This window comes from Etheostoma spectabile, chromosome 8 (genome assembly GCF_008692095.1).
Source record: "Etheostoma spectabile isolate EspeVRDwgs_2016 chromosome 8, UIUC_Espe_1.0, whole genome shotgun sequence".
Taxonomy (NCBI): domain Eukaryota; kingdom Metazoa; phylum Chordata; class Actinopteri; order Perciformes; family Percidae; genus Etheostoma; species Etheostoma spectabile.
The window spans coordinates 34,719,244-34,736,597 of NC_045740.1; the positions used below are offsets into that span (position 1 = coordinate 34,719,244).

At 44.1% G+C, this 17,354-nt stretch overlaps 1 protein-coding gene across 1 annotated transcript in view; it reads right to left on the minus strand.

Annotated features, from left to right (window-relative positions):
• agbl1 (AGBL carboxypeptidase 1) overlaps positions 1-17,354 on the minus strand; it is a 119,204-nt gene that overhangs the window by 14,464 nt on the left and 87,386 nt on the right. The window contains exons 22-23 of the mRNA XM_032523385.1: positions 9,068-10,012; positions 1,590-1,711 (exon numbers count right to left, since the gene is read on the minus strand). Coding sequence (XP_032379276.1) covers positions 1,590-1,711; positions 9,068-10,012 — 1,067 coding nt within the window. The remainder of the gene's footprint in view (positions 1-1,589; positions 1,712-9,067; positions 10,013-17,354) is intronic.

Genomic DNA, 17,354 nt, shown 5'->3' on the forward strand with positions numbered 1-17,354 from the left:
GGTGCGGTATTACATTCTGTTTATCGCACCGTTGTGACGAAAAGAGAGCTGAGCCAGAAGGCAAAGCTCTCGATCTACCGGGCAATTTTCGTTCCTACCCTCACCTATGGTCATGAAGGCTGGGTCATGACCGAAAGAACGAGATCCAGGGTACAAGCGGCCGAAATGGGTTTCCTCAGGAGGGTGGCTGGCGTCTCCCTTAGAGATAGGGTGAGAAGCACAGTCATCCGAGAGGAGCTCGGAGTAGAGCCGCTGCTCCTTCGCGTCGAAAGGAGCCAGTTGAGGTGGTTCGGGCATCTGGTAAGGATGCCTCCTGGGCGCCTCCCTAGGGAGGTGTTCCGGGCACCCCCGCTGGAGGGGGCCCCCGGGGAAAGCCTAGGCAGTGGGAATTAATACTCCAACCTTCCGGGGAACGCCTCGCCCCCCAGCAGCGGGGTTGATGTGGCCGGGAAAGGGGAAGTTTGGGGGTCCCCTACTGGACGCTGCCCCCCCACCACAGGGAAACGGTTCGAAGAGGGAGGGATGGAGGTGGCATGACAATGGAAAAACTTCAACTGTCTTTTGTTCGCTTACCAACCCAAAATAACATGCCAACATTAAAGCCACCTCAAACGAAAAGGGCCTCATAATTTAGGAGGGGGGGGTTGTTTGGGCTGCTAAAACCCCGGCTTTCAAGCCGCGGACAGAGTTCGTCCCGGGAAGAAAGGGGAAAAAAACAAACTTTCCCCCAAAAAACGGTGTTCATGCGGGAGAAAAAGAGAAAACAAAAATTTTTCCCCAGAAACAGGTGTTTTTTCGGGAAATTTAAGGAGAAAACCACAAGATTTCCCCAAAAAAGGTTTCATGCCCTGGAAATTAAAGGAAAAAACCCTAATTTTTCACCAACAAAAGTGTTTTGCCCGGGAGAACTATTTTGGGGGGGGCCCTTTTTAAAAAAAGCCCATCTTTTTTCTACGCGCCCAAAAATATCCCCTTTGTCTCTAAACCAACAAAAACCTCTGAAAGGCCATCCCCTCTAGGTGCTCTTTATCCGGCCACATCACTTTTTCTCCGCTGAATTTTTACTGCATTGCCCGGCTGGCTGTAATTTGAAAATTTCATACGATTTTTTTGTGCCTACCTTTGGGACTCCCAAAAAAACCTTTTTATAAATGTTTGCGTGTCGCCACGTCTACGGTACAAAATTTGGTTCGTAATTCATGATGGTACCAAACCTCACTATGATGACGAGACTTCAGGAAGTGGAGACTAAAACAAAAGCGTATATAGTCAAATATGCAACCTTGTCCCCTCGCTTTTTTCCAAACCTCTTTTAGTCTTTATGCAAGCTAGGCTTACCTGTCGACTCCCATCCAAAAACACAGGAGGACAAATTTGCTGTGATTTTACCTTTTAGTACCCCCTGACCTTCCAAAAAAGGGGACTCACTGGTAGGGGTAATTTTTAAAATGAGTCAGTGTAATTTTTGATGATAAAGTCTGAAAGGGGGCAGAGTGATTCTGGAGACTTTCCCAAAATTTCCTGTAGGCTCATAAAGAGATACAACATTTAAACATAAATCAAGAAAAACAAAGAGCGACAAAGCTCACCAGTGGGGTCCGACCGATACTGTTGAGGTAGTAGAGGAAGCCCTTGGCATGGTAGATGGTGGGACTGAGGACGGGTCTTTTTTCCCCACGGGCTTCAACCCCCCTTGAGATCACAGGTTCCCCTGGAGCACAGCATGGGCTGGACTCTTCTTGTAAAACCCTTGGTTTGGTTGTTATACCCTTCCCAAAAACCATCACTAATAAATGGTACATTGATATTTCATTAAATTTAAGTTAATAGTTATTTTTACCGTGTAATGTCCATTAATAACAAACGGAGCGACGTTATGTTCTGCAGTTTAACCCATATTTTTTTCTAAACTTAACTAAGTGGTTCTTAACCAAACTGTGACAGGTTTTCAACGATACAAATGTTTTTCAAATTGCGACCATTACCTATTCTGGTTTTGACATGAGGACAGAAAACGCTCCTGTGGGTCTATTAGAGGGGGGGAAAAAATGACTGACACTTTGTGGTTGGGGGGGCGGGTTTGGTGTTAAAACACGAACCCAGTAGGGGGGACTGAGGGGGAACGGGGTTGTAGCCCAATGTGGGCAAGACCGAGCTCCCCCGGTAATAACAAGTGTGTGTGTGTGGGGTTGTGTTTTTGTGTGTGTGTGTTGTGGGGTGTGTTTGTTGTTCCGTTAAATAATGTGGAATAAAAAAACCGGGGGTACATTTTTTTGGGGGCCCGGGCAGCTTTTTGGGGCCAAAAGGGGACCCCAAAATTTTAAAGGGTGGTTAGGTTAAGCTTATTAGGGTTTGGTGGGGGTGGGGTTAAGGTTGGTTAACCCAAGGTTAAGGTTAGGGAAAAGGGGGCGGGGAAAGCTTATGTAATTAGGGCCCCCAAAAAGATAGTGATATTTTTCGTCGCTGTGCTTTGTGGGGGTTGTTTTTTTCTCTGCGTGTTTTTGGTCTAACGTTGGGCCTCCAAGCTATCTTCACTTGGGTTTTTTGGGGTCACTTCCAAAAAAAAATTTCTCATTTCTCAACTAAATCTGGGCCTATTGCTCACTGCGGGTTTTTTAACACCCGAAAAATACCCCAACAACAAAAAAAAGTGAGTGTGAAAAGGATATGTAAAACAAAACTGTGATAGTGACTGAAAATGATAATTTACAGTGTATGTGTTTTTAGTTATAAGCTGATGTGAATTTAAATCAATCAAACAAATAACTTTTAAAACTATTAAAACCAATGATGATTTTAATGAATGACTCCCCACAAGAAATAAAAACCAAGCTAAAGATCCTAAACGGAAACAATTTTTTTTTAATTGAAATTTTACAATGCCCCTGGGGGTCAGTGCTGTGAAAAAACCAAAACTCTACTTTTTTGGGCCTTCTGCTTTTTTTTTTTTTTTTTTTAACCTTTTTTTAAATTTTTCATTAAAATAAAAAAAAACAACACAAAATTTGGGGCACTGATACATCGATAAGAATAAACTTTACGGATACACCAGTTATGCTTCCTTTGTTTTTTGTAGGTAAACCCTTTTTCCCAGCTTTTGTTGTAAAAGGCCTTTTCAACGAAAAGTATCCCCGTTTTTCCATAGGTTTTAATTTCCCCTCCACGACGTCCCCCAGGGGCCCCTTTGGGGGAGGAGTTCTTTGGGCCAAAACCGTGTATTGCTTTTTTGCTACAATGACAAATTTTAAAAAAGGAGATCTTTTTTTTAAAAAATTTTTCCCAGACTTTAAACCCCACAAAAAATCGGGGTCCTTGGGGAGACATACCCCAAATTGTCCCAGTAGCTGAATTCCCCTCCCAAAAGTTGAAACTTTGGGCAGGACCAAATACATAAGGATTGGCTTTTGATGCCACACTGTCTCCAACTGCTGTTTTTTTCTCCTCTAATTCTAGAAATTTAGGTGTGAAATTCTTTTAAAGCATTTCCAAACCCGAATTCCCCCCTTTTTTTGGACTATAGTTTTCGTTGGTCCACACATCAACCCAAATCATCCCGTAATTATTACTCCCCAATTTCCTTTTTCCCATTTAGACTTATATAAAGGGGTTTATTTCCTTTATTTTCGAAACCCTTTTATTTTTTTGGAAACTTTTTTACAGGGGGTGGTTATAAGCTTCGAAAAATGCCCAAATAGTATTACCTTCGGGGGGAAACACCTTTTTTTATTTTCTTTTGAAAAAATTTTTTCCCCGGGAAATATTTAAAAAAGCTTTTTCTAAAGATTATGCCCTTTTCTTCCCAAAAGGTTTAAAGTTTTATTTTAAAAAGGGGCACAAAGCCACAAGTCCCCATCTTTCCACCTGAAATGAGATCTAATTCCCTGGCCGAAAGTTTAGAAAGGAGGGCCACATAAACCCAAATGACTCCGAAAATCTGTACCCCCCCTTTCTTCCAATTAAAATGTGCCTTCGATTTCCCATTCCCTTTTTTGTCTGAAATTATTTCCTCCCAAGTTTTTGGGGGTTGGGCCCCCCCGCCTGTTCTATTTGTTTCCCACCCAGTCCCCCCATTTCGGGGGGGCACCACAGACCTAAATCCATCGAATCATAATATATTCCTAAATTTGGAAGGGGCCAAACCCCCCGGGTCCCTATTTTTTGGGAGTTTTTTTAATTTTTTTCTGGTCGGCCCCCGGACCAAAAAATTGGAGATAAAATTTTCCCAAGCTGGAACTTGTGCTAAATTCAAATGGCAAGAATGAAAGATATAAAAAATCTAGGAAAATTTCCCTAAATTTTTCCTTCTACTGTAAAGTCCACAATAACCTTCCCCCGGCTCAAGTCCTTTGTATTTTTCAAAAGTTATCAAAATTCAACAAAATAACCCCCCCAAAATTTTGAAAAATAAAAACCCCCAGGTTTTTATTTTTTGGGGCACCCACTTAAGCATAGTTTTCTTAAAAATTTTCCTGGGGGATTTAAATTTGCCGGGACCGGTTTTTTTTGTATTTTAACTGACCCAAAAGTTACCAAACTTTTTGGGCTGACATAACCTTGGGGACTTAATGGGTTTTTTGGGTATGCGTTACATCATCGAAAAAAAAAAGGAAAATTTTGTGTTAAATTTGAAAAAACTAATTTTTTTCCATTATCCTCTCTAAGGGGGCCTGTCCCAAGGGTTCAAAAATATTGCAAAAAGCAGGACTTTGACAAAATCCCTGACGGGGGCCTCTGTGTAGTTGGAACGTCTGTTTGGGCCCCCTTTTTTTTTAAACCCCCCCCTGGTTTATCAAAAGTGCCCCCGGGCCCCAATAAATGTTTTTTTAAAGCCCAGGCGTTCTGAACCTTAAAGAAAGGGCCCCGTTGACCCGATCAAGGCCTTTTTTTTCTCTAGACTAATTAAACGGGGTTTTTAGCCCTGCTTTTTGGTTTTTGGGGTGATATTAATGTTCGTCTTATGCTGTCTGATTTTTTCGGCCTTTGATGAATCCCCTCTGGGCTTTGTGTATTTTGGGCAACAAAATACTCCATTTCCCCCCGAGAAAATTTTTGATGTAAAATTTTTTAAACGACTTCAAATTGTATTGGGGATATGATTCCGTTTCAACATTTTTTCCCCCTTTTTGGGGGGGAAGTATAACTCCTCCAAGTGGTGGGGTCTCGCTCTGCTCAAGTCTTCAAAAAATCGGCGACAGGGGGAAAAACCCTTCCCGAAAGCTTGTACCTTCATTTTGGGAAATTTTTCGCTACTGGGACTATTTTTTTCAATTGTCCAAAAACGTATCATTTTTCTCCGTAAGGGGGGGCGAAGGTTTTTTTGGTTAGACCCAAGGAGGTGGGCCAGGTGCCAAAAAAATCCCCAAAAAGCAGTTACTTAACTGGTCCTGGAGCAAATTAGGTTTTAAAGTAGTTTTCAAAGGTCTTTGGTTTTTTAAAACCTTCATGGGTTTGTCACCAGTCAGGTTCCAATTTTGGTAATCGAATGCTTTAAAGGGGGTTTTCGAATTGTCTACTAAGACCCTGGCTTTTTGGGGTATTTGTAAAAATTGTTGCAGAATCGAATTTTTTTTCAATTCCCCAAGTACATTCATTTTTTGTTTTTATTTTTGTTATTTTTTCTGAAATCCTCCATCTTATCCCTTGCGTTTTAATTTTAATTTCCCTCAAATTTTTTTTTCCCAAATTTTGATTTAAAACCCCTTTTTTTTTAAGATAAACTTCAGAAAAATTTGTCTCCCTTCATTACTGCCGACAGTGCCCCCCGCTAAGGTGGGGTTTACCCTGCCCATTTTATTGTCTTTTTACCCCGTTTTTCCTTTCTAATCTCCTTTTTGTATTTTTTATTAAAAGCCCCATTTTAGGCCCATAAAAGTTGTTTTAGGCCTTTTTTGAAACCCCATGGCAGAAAATAATGTTTTGGTCGAAAAAATCCGATGTTTTCCCAAATTAACTTTTCCACTTTAGATTATAAGGTGTTCTCAGAAACAGGGGCAATCCTGGGGTGGGCTTTATGGGGAGAGAGAAAGAGTAAATTCTCTTTTTTTAATATGAAGGTCCCCCCAAACTCAAACAGGGCCCCCTCCCTCTAGTTTTAGATTTTTTACCGGCCCTTTTTTTTTTTTCTTTTGGCTTGTTGTATCTGGAAAAATAGGGATTTGTTTCCGTCCCAGCACAAAAAAACCCTTCACTAAAATAAGGTAAACAAAAAACTTTTCAAGAAAACCTGTCGCTCTCGGGGGGGGGTACTATATATTGCAATCGGACCACAAACCTAATTTTCCCCCTTATTTAAAAAATTGCCGTCTTTATCTCCCTTCTCAAAATCATTCAAAATTTAAGATAGAATTAGGGGGGGGACCTCCCCCCCCCCCTTTTTTTTCTATTTTTACAGCATAAAAAGGTTCAGTACCAAATGACTTAAACTTCCTGTTTTGTTTAGAATGGTGTCTCTTTTTAAAAGAGCGATTTGTTCCCCCCTTTTTTCATTTCTAAACCCCCCTTTTTTTTTCATGGGCTATTCAGACCGTTTTTCATTCAAGGAAGCAATTTTTTTTAAATTTTTGACAGTAAAAGTATAGAAATACCTTGACTGATTTGGCCCCTGAAAACCAAACAAACGACAACAAACAAAAAAGAAGCAAAAAGACTTCCAAGGGGAGGGGGCTCCCTCTTCTCCTTAATCTTTAAAGGGAAGAGCAGTTTTTCCCGTGCAAGGCTTTTTTCTGATTGTATGATTTTTTTGGGGGAAGTTTTTCTTGTTGTGAGGTTTTTAAAAAGTTTTGGCTTTTTATAAAGGGTTTCACGGCCTGGAAATAACCCCCCCCTCAAAAGACAAAGGTGAAGGGCGAAAAAATTTTTTGGTTTAAAATGAACTGTCGACCCTTCTTCTGGCAAAAACAGGGCCTGGGCCAAAATAGGAAGTCAAAGCTTTAGCTGTTGGTTAATTCGGCGGTTACGCAAACTTGTCTTCAAAATTCTAAGGGCCCAAAACGCTTATTTTTTTTCTGAAACATCCAAAATTTAAAAAACCCCTCAATTTGGAAAAAACATCAAATATTAAGAAAAAACAAGACAAAATCCATCTTTTATTGTTGTTGATGACAAAAAATCATTCAAAGACAAATTCTCAATGTTTTAATAAACATTTTATTACGCACTCCCTTTATGAAAACTAAAAATTCAATCTCCACTCCCCACGTTTTTTTTGTCGTTTCTCCCCAAAACCAACCATTTCATTTCAAACATACCCCAAGAATAAAGGGAAGGGCCCTTAAAGGATTAGATCCAAAAAAATCCGGGTCCCAGACCCAAAGAACCTTTTTTTAAAAATCTGCAGATCTGATAGCCATCCATTAATATCTAATTAACCTTTCTTTTGCCACAAATCAGGTACCGCCATCTGGAAAAATTTCCCAAAGTTCCCCCCTTCCAAAGGGGGTGACCTCAAACAAAATAAAAAATAGCCCATTTCTAAATTGGGCAGTATTTGCTAATTATGGGAAACATCATTTGAGCAATTAAAAACTTCTAATTTAAAAAAATTCTGACTGATTTCAATCCGGGGTTTTGGGAAAACCCCCAGTCAATAACACTGTTTGAAGTTTTAATGCCCAACAAAATTTTACTAAAAACCCCTGTGCACCTATTTTTTGTTTGTCAAAAATTTTGAAAAAGTGACCATAAAATTTCCTTCAAAACTCCCTTATGGACTATCGAACAACATGGGAGGTTTAAAATTTTCCTACAGGAGAACACATGGGGCAATAGTGGTTCTTCGCCCCCTTAAAAAATTTCAAAAGGGGGGCCTCAGGGCTCAATCCTTGGGCCCTTTCTTTTTACATTTTAAACAACCTCTGCAATAATATAAAAAAACAAAATTCATTACTCCCCGGGTACCTGTTTCTATTGTTTTTTGGGGCCCATTTGTCAAGCATCACAAACTTTTCGTCCCTTTTTTATCTTGAAAAATAACTGGGTTTTTTAAATTTGGTTCTTAACTCTAAAAAACTAAAGTCATGACTTTCACTCTGGGGAAAAAAAACTAAGAATATGTCCCCAACCCTTTTTCACTTTTTGGGGACCGAAAATTGAAGTGCACATTTCAAAATTTTGGGGTTTACCTCGCCAAACATTGTCTTTTTAAAGCATACCAAGATTTTTAAAAAACTGAAAATTTAATAGGTTTTTCTTTTGAATCCAAATCTTGTTTTCATTTGAATCAAAAAACAAATAGTAAATGCAAAATCTTGTCGTGTTGGACTACGGTATTTTTTTTTTAAAATGCTTTAACCTCCAGGCTTCGCTTTGGCACTGTTTCAGGGCCCTTTAGATTCATCCAAACTTAAAATCTCTCACTCTCCCTGTTTGTTGTATTCGGTCGGTGGTTTTACTCCATTCGGCGTTGGTCATGGCCCCTTTTTTTTTAAAGGGAGTTTAGGATTCTTCCTCCTTTTTGAACACCTACACGCCCCGGTTGCAGGGCCAAAACACCTGCGTCACAGGTCGGTTTTGTTGACAGTCCCCCAAGCCCGCACTGACTTTGGCAAAAAGGGCTTTTAATTTTGCAGCCCCCCCTGCATGGAAACGCTTCAAAAAGAAAATCCATTTGAAGGGTTGGTCTCATTTTTTTTTTAAAAGGGTTGTTAAAGGGGCCGGAAAGGGCAGTCGTTGTCCTTTTTTAAATTGATTAGGACCCCGGTTTTTATATACATTGTTTTTTGAAAATATGAAAGTGTGTTTATGTATTTACATTTTAAATGTCTCTGTCTAAAAAGTGCCTGCACTTTCCAGGGCACTCTTGTAAAAAGAGATTTTTATCTCAGGGGTTTTTTTTTTCCTGGTTAAAAAAAGGTTTGAAAATGTGACCCCTTAAATCGAGGGTTAAACCTCTCAAACGAGAGGCCCAAAAGACAGTAAACCCTTTGAGAAAGAAAATCCACCATTACCACGGAGAGGAAAAAAAAAAAAAAAACCATGCCCTCCCACCAAATTAAACAGAGCCCAGACAAAAAATGCTGCTTATTTAGAATTCTGCCCATTTTCACTTTGCTAAGCTTGCTGGGAAAACCCGTTTGTTCTGGGTCCACCAACCGCGCGCCGCTGTTATCCGCCGGTTGCCAGCCCAGCAGCTCCCGGAGACTCCACTCCGCTCTGGAGCCACCGTCGGCTGTCACCGGTTCCTCCGACTGAATTCCGTGTCTCTTCAGCTCGTTATAGGCTTCCCGAGCGCTGGAATATGTGCGGGTTCCTGATTCCCAGTGGATCCTCATGTTGGTAAACGGTGTTTGAAAGCGGATGCCTTTCACTTTGAGCGCTTTCTTGATAACGTTATATTCTCTGCGCTTCTTCACTATCTCAGGTGCATAATCGTGATCAAAGTGAATAATAGAAGGGCCCACCTGGATCTTGCCTTTTTTCCACACTTCTCTTAAGATCTTTTCCTTTGTGGAAAATTCCAGAAAATTGACAATAATCGCTCTCGGTGGTGAGTCGGGTGGGGGTTTAGTTGCCAGAGTGCGATGTGCGCGCTGTATGTTCAAATCCAGGTCCTCCGGTAGTTGTAGCTGGCTTCTCAGAAACGTCTCGATATACTGTATAGTTGAGTTCCCCTCCTTTCCCTCTGGTACCCCAAATACACGGACGTTGTTTCTTCTGGAGCGAGACTCTAAATCAAGCACCTTAAGCTGTGTTTTCCGCTGTTGTTCGATGCAGAAGCACAGCGCCTCGGTTGCCTCCTTTGCCCAGGTCTCCACTTGATGAACGCGGGCCTCCGCCTCGTCAACCCGCTCTGCCAGGCCCTGGACCTCAGTAGCAATATTGTCCAGCTTACCGTTGATCTCATGTCCCAGATGGTCAATATTTTCTTGTAGCTTCGCATTATCATCCTTTAAAGCAGTCTTCAAACCATCGATGGCCTTAAGTATTCCCTCCGAGTCCATGTTCGTTCCAGGGCTCTCAGCTTCCGAACTAGCCACGTTGTCGTTAGCTTGCTCCAGAAACGTGTTAGCCTGAGCTACTTGGGCACTTTTATCCTGAGCTTTGAGCATTCTTGTCGATTTTTTATGGCTCGCCATGTTTCTCCCTCCGTTCATAAATTGTTTTATCCAGATAGTGAGCAGAATGACGAGTTTTGAACGGAGTATTTTGAAATTAAAGTGGGAGAGAAGCTCTGACGCACCTGTCTACTCCATTTGCTTCCGGAAGTCCTGTGCCTTCTGTCTTTAATGCACACCATGTTCAGGACCAGGATGTGTTCCAGCAGCTTTGTACCCTGGAAATCCAGATTTCTCGGGATACAACGCTTTTCTAGTCTTAAGGACTACTCAAAACATTTTTACATAGTAGAACCAATAGAACTATTCACACTACTTTCACTATTCACACACTCTCATACACTGTGGCAGAGGCTGCCGTACAAGGCGGATAAACACTCACATACATTTACACTTCTGATATAGGCGGGGCCAGAGGCGAGCTGAACAGATGACGACAGTTCAATTAGTTAGCTCCGCTGGTAGCTAAGTGTATGGGGTTCTGGATACAGATTCCAGTCTGGTGAAATGGTCACGTTATTTTATCTATTGATTCATGTACAGGTCACGTTAATGTCCTTATTTTCGTGTGTTGACTATGGACCTAATGTATTTTAATAGGAAGCCTATTTCATGATAACAGAACCATTACGGTAGCGAGTAGTATTGAAAAGCTGAAGCTCGGAGACCAGGGATAGCGTCCCGCGTGTTGCAGTTCCTTTCCGCGTTATTCTCTTCCTAACCACAACCGTCCCGTTGTTGTCTGCGTATTACTGTTATTGTTCCACGGCTCTAGTAATGCATTTGGGTTTTCAGCCGCCTTGACTGCACTTTTTTTTATTTTTGTTCTCATTTCCTGACGTGGACTCAAGCTAAACCACCGGTAACCACTAGCTTCATGGACAACTTGTCCAATGGGAAATTTTCCCCAAAACTTGGTGTACTCCTTTAAGGCTTTATTGATTTCTCCTGATACCAAGTTTCGAGCACTTTCTTCAGTCTTATCTGTGTCTGCCTCCTTTCCATCTTTCTTTTTTTAACACTGTTTCCCTCTCTGTCTTGCACTAATCTTTTTCACCCTCTCTCTCTCTCTCTCTCTCTCTAGGTCTCTCGCCCTGTGACGTGCCTCCCATCCTCAGCTCTGTCCCGGGGCTGCAGACACACAGAAACACAGGGATCTAACACTGTTAAAAGTCTTTGTCAACTTATTTTCCTTAGCAGCATGCCCTCAGGCGTGTGTGTGTGTGTGTGTGTGTGTGTGTGTGTGTGTGTGTGTGTGTGTGTGTTTTTGTGTGTTTGTTTTATCTGGCAGCCTGGCAGTTAATTTGCTGCATGAAACTATTTGATTCTACCACAGCCCACAGCTTTGTTTAAATCCCTGTATGTTTATCAGCCTTTAAGTGTTTGTGTGGGCTCATTAGTATCAAAATGAACTTGGACCAAATCATCAACCAGCATAGACTTGAATAAATATATAGACATGCAGCATATACTATATATACCAGCCGTGTGTTGACGTATGATGCATTATAGTTATGGTAGGGTTTGAGTTTGAATTATGCTGACAGAAATAAGAATAGAGCGGAAGATTAATGCCATGTTAACTAATTCAACCACTGACCTACTGTGGAGCAATGTAGTAATCATAAAGTCTATCTGTGCTCCTGTGAGTGACTATAAATTCACCCACTGAACCAGAGAGAGTGCCTGCTCACAAGCACATGCTTATTGAGGATATTGATGGATAAATGATTACAGAAAAAAATCCTATGGAAAAATGAGGAAGAGATCGAGTGACCCCGCCCGGAGGAAGCCCGGGGCCCCCGTCTGGAGCCAGGCCCAGACGGCGGGCTCGTCAGCGAGCGCCTGGTGGCCGGGTTTGCCACGGAGCCCGGTCGGGCACAGCCCGAAAAAGCTACGTGGCACCTCTCTCTCCGTCTCATGGGCCCACAACCTGTGGGAGGAACCAGTGGGGTCGGGTGCGCTGCCACATGGGTGGCGGCAAAGGTCAGGGGCTTCGACGGACCAGACCCGGGCGGCAGAGGCTTGCTCTGGGGACGTGGAATGTCACCTCTCTGTGGGGGAAGGAGCCGGAACTTGTGCGAGAGGTGGAGCGCTACCAGTTAGATCTGGTGGGGCTTACGTCTACGCACAGTCTCGGTTCTGGAACCATACTCCTGGATAGGGGTTGGACTCTGTCCTACTCCGGAGTAGCCCAGGGTGTGAGGCGCCGGGCGGGTGTGGGGATACTCACAAGCCCCCGGCTGAGCGCCGCTGCGTTGGAGTTTACCCCGGTGGACGAGAGGGTCGCCTTCCTACGCCTGCGGGTGATGGGGGGGAAAACTCTGTTGACTGTTTGTGCATATGCACCAAACAAGAGTTCGGAGTATTCGGCCTTCTTGGAGACCCTGAATGGAGTCCTGTATGGGGCTCCAGTAGGAGACTCCATAGTTCTGCTGGGGGACTTCAACGCACACGTGGGTGATGATGGAGATACTTGGAGAGGCGTGATTGGGAGGAACGGCCTCCCTGATCTGAACCAGAGTGGTTGTCTGTTGTTGGACTTCTGTGCTAGTCATGGATTGTCCATCACAAACACCATGTTCGAACATAGGGATGCTCATAAGTGTACATGGTACCAGAGCACCCTAGGCCAAAGGTCCATGATCGATTTTATAATCGTTTCATCTGATCTGAGGCCGTATGTTTTGGACACTCGGGTGAAGAAAGGGGCAGAGCTGTCAACTGATCACCATCTGGTGGTGAGTTGGGTCAGGGGATAGGGGAGGACTCTGGACAGACCTGGTAAGCCCAAACGCGTAGTGCGGGTAAATTGGGAACGTCTGGAGGAGGCCCCTGTCCAACAGACTTTCAATTCACACCTCCGGCGGAGCTTTTCGGGCATCCCTGTGGAGGCTGGGGGCATTGGACCTGAGTGGACAATGTTCAAAGTTTCCATTGCTGAAGCTGCGGCGGCGAGCTGTGGTCTTAGGGTCTTAGGTGCCTCAAGGGGTAACCCATGAACACCCTGGTGGACACCGGGGGTAAGGGAAGCCGTCCAACTGAAGAAGGAGTCCTTCCGGGATATGTTATCCCGGAGGACTCCGGAGGAAGTCGCAAGGTACAGACGGGCCCGAAGGGCGGCAGCCTCTGCCGTGACAGAGGCAAAGCAGCGGGTGTGGGAGAAGTTCGGAGAAGACATGGAGAAGGACTTTCGGTTGGCACCAAGGTGCTTCTGGAAAACCGTTCGCCACCTCAGGAGTGGGAAGCGAGGAATCATCCAAGCTTTTTACAGTAAGGGTGGGACTTTGTTGACCTCAACTGGGGAGGTAATAGAGCGGTGGAAGGAACACTTTGAGGAACTCCTAAATCCAGCTGACACACCCTCTGTGGTAGAGGCAGAGCTGGAGGATGATGGATTGTCGTAAATTTCCTTGGTGGAAGTCGCTGAGGTAGTCAAACAACTCCACAGCGGCAAAGCCCCAGGGATTGATGAGATCCGTCCAGAAATGCTGAAAGCTCTGGGTGTGGAGGGAAGTCTGGGACGGTGCCTAAGGAGTGGCAGACCGGGGTGGTGGTTCCCCTCTTCAAAAAGGGGGACCAGAGGGTGTGTGCCAATTACAGGGGTATCACACTTCTCAGCCTCCCTGGTAAAGTCTACTCCAAGGTGCTGGAAAGAAGGGTTCGGCCGATGGTCGAACCTCGGATTGAAGAGGAACAATGCGGATTCCGTCCTGGCTGTGGAACAACGGACCAGATCTTTACTCTCGCAAGGATCTTGGAGGGGGCTTGGGAGTATGCCCAACCAGTCTACATGTGTTTTGTGGATCTGGAGAAGGCGTATGACCGGGTCCCCCGGGAGAAATTGTGGGAGGTGCTGCGGAAGTATGGGGTGAGGGGGTCCCTTCTCATGGCTATCCAATCTCTGTATGACCGAAGCGAGAGTTGTGTCCGGGTTTTCGGCAGTAAGTCGGACTCGTTCCAGGTGAGGGTTGGCCTCCGCCAGGGCTGCGCTTTGTCACTAATCCTGTTTATAATATTTATGGACAGGATATCAAGGCGTAGTCGGGGCGGGGAGGGGTTGCAGTTCAGTGGGCTCAGGATCTCATCGCTGCTTTTTGCAGGTGATGTGGTCCTGATGGGCTCATCGGTCTGTGACCTTCAGCACTCACTGGATCGGTTTGCAGCCGAGTGTGAAGCGGCTGGGATGAGGATCAGCACCTCTAAATCTGAGGCCATGGTTCTCAGCAGGAAACCGATGGATGGCTTTCTTCAGGTAGGGAATGAGTCCTTACCCCAAGTGAAGGAGTTTAAGTACTTTGGGGTCTTGTTCGTGAGTGAGGGGACCATGGAGCGTGAGATTGGTCGGAGAATCGGAGCAGCGGGTGAGGTATTACATTCTGTTTATCGCACCGTTGTGACGAAAAGGGAGCTGAGCCAGAAGGCAAAGCTCTCGATCTACCGGGCAATTTTCGTTCCTACCCTCACCTATGGTCATGAAGGCTTGGTCATGACCGAAAGAACGAGATCCAGGGTACAAGCGGCCGAAATGGGTTTCCTCAGGAGGGGGGCTGGCTTCTCCCTTAGAGATAGGGTGAGAAGGTCAGTCATCCGAGAGGAGCTCGGAGTAGAGCCGCTGCTCCTTCGCGTCAAAAGGAGCCAGTTGAGGTGGTTCGGGCATCTGGTAAGGATGCCTCCTGGGCGCCTCCCTAGGGAGGTGGTCCAGGCACGTCCAGCTGGGAGGAGGCCTCGGGGAAGACCCAGGACTAGGTGGAGAGATTATATCTCTAACCTGGCCTGGGAACGCCTCGGGATCCCCCAGTCGGAGCTGGTTGATGTGGCTCGGGAAGGGGAAGGGTCCCCTATTGGAGCTGCTGCCACCGCGACCCGATACCGGATAAGCAGATGAAGATAGATGGATGGATGGATGGATGGATGGATGATTACAGAAAATTTCCTAAACCACGAAATAATATTCATTCATTTGCCAAATAAGTTTTGGGGGAAACTAGTGACGTCCACATTTCCTTTACTCTCTGAGCCCACTAGACGGCACTCCCTGCTTAGCAAAGCGTTGAAAGTGTCACTCCCCGATGTGAGTTGAGTGCAGATTTGAGTCGTGCACGCTCAGATTATAACGGTTTACGGCATAACGTGTCATACTGAAATTTGTGAAATCCATGAAATAAACTTTTCTCAGAGGATGGGAATCATTTCAAAAACGTTGTAGCTACCTATGATTGTTGGATTGCTAACGTTAAGTCAAAACACCTTTCCAGTGACAGGCTTTGTTGTGTTTCATTGCTAGCTTGTAACAAGGGGCTACTTGTTGTGCTGCTATTCAACATTAAAGAACCGTTTGGAGCAATGTGTGTGTTTAATTATCCTAGATCGTTCTACTACTGTGGCCGGAGGAGAAAGAGAGCACTCTGACAGCTGTAGCTGAACCTTGGAGTCCTTGTCTCAGTCCCATTAACTGTGACAGAGAAGTGGATCTTTACACCATGACATCAGCCATTGGTTTGTGGGCTATTGTTTTAAAAAGGCCCCCTGCCACACAAAACCGTTTTTACTTGCATTTTTTGAAATATTTTAGATCCATGTGTGTGTGTGTGTTATGTGGTGAATGTGAAGATGAACTGCTAACTCCTCTGTCAGCTCTAGCCACTGAAAAGAAATAAGAGGAGAAATCAGACCAATCACAACAGCTGGTCAGTGTGACGTCACGTTGCCTGAGCTCATTAATATTCATGGGCTCGCTCAGTTGGGCTGGGTAAAGGGTTCTGATAGCCAGGCTTTCATTGGCTAGCTGTGAGCCAATCAGAGTCAAGCAGCTTAGCTCGTTGACTATATGGCTTGAAACAAGGTAACCAAGGCATTTTTTTCACACAAAGAATATTACAGAGTCCATGGTTGATCTTCAGACATTACCACAAAGTCATGAAATACACGTAGCATGGCACCTTTAAAACCTTGACATTGGCATTTTGGCTGTTGACATCTTGGTATTTTGGAGCCAGATGAGGGTGAAGAGGGTGAAATGTGTGAAAAAAATTCACAAAAAATAAAACAGGTTGGGTTCGGTTGTTGATTAACAGTTCTTTATCGTGTTTTGCAGCCCGATTATCACTAATCAGGAGCACACAGCTGGCACATGTGGCATTCATTTAGTTTCATTAGAATGAGAGTATCCCTGATTCTCACAGCTTTGGTGACTCACAAGGAGAGCTGAGCACACACACACACACACACACCACACCACACACACACACACACACACACACACACACACACACACACACACACACACACACACACACACCACACACACACACCACACACACACACACACACACACCACACACACACGGTCTTTTCTCTGCTTGCTCATTTCACAGCTCTCCTCTCCTTCATGGTCTCTTTTTAAAGCAACTAAATAAATGTCATACTTCCAAAGACTCCAAACGCAATTATCCCAGGCATCATCATCTCCAAAAGATCAGACACTTTGTAAGTCTAGCACACATCTGACCCTCAATACTGTAAAATCCCACTATATCTGACTTTTCTTCAGATATTTCCTAGATTATTACATGACCACAAGCAAAACATGAAAAAGGTTGTTTTAAACTTTTAGACACTGTTTCCTGGAGATACGATCTTAGATATTTGGATCTCTTGTGGCTATAGCTTCTTCAAGATATTTTTTTTTAAAAGTTGAAGGAAGAAAGTCACTCTTTGGTTGAGCATGCTTATGATTTTCAGACATTACACACCGTGTGACTCACAAATTACACTTGATAGTGATAGTCATGCCAATCAAAATCATTGAGCTCTATCCGGAGCTAAAACATTGGCTGCACTAATCAAAATGGAAATGATATGTGAAATGTGAAAGTTGTCGCTCGCAGTACAAACCTACAGAGAATGACTGCTCCTTTCAAGCTGCTCTGTAGCAGCAGCTGGTTCCAGACACAAAGCTCTCAACAACTCTCTGTACTCTACCTGCTCAGCAGCAGGCAGACAGTCAGAGAGCAACATAGAGGAGCAGCTACAGGGACACATGTTTCCCTCAGGAGACTAAAAACAGCAGAAAGTGAGAAAATATTGGACTGACATTCATCAGGTGGACACAGACACAAAGACTCCTGATGAATAATCATGTGGCTCTGTAACTGCTGCATGTGGAAACAGGCAGCTGCTCATAGGGTTCAACATGTCACCTTTAGTTAAGGTACTAATGAAAAGGTGGAACACAAATAAGTTAGTGCAGCTTTGAGTGAGTTTGCAGGGTTCCATGATGGCACTTCATTCTTTTTTCAT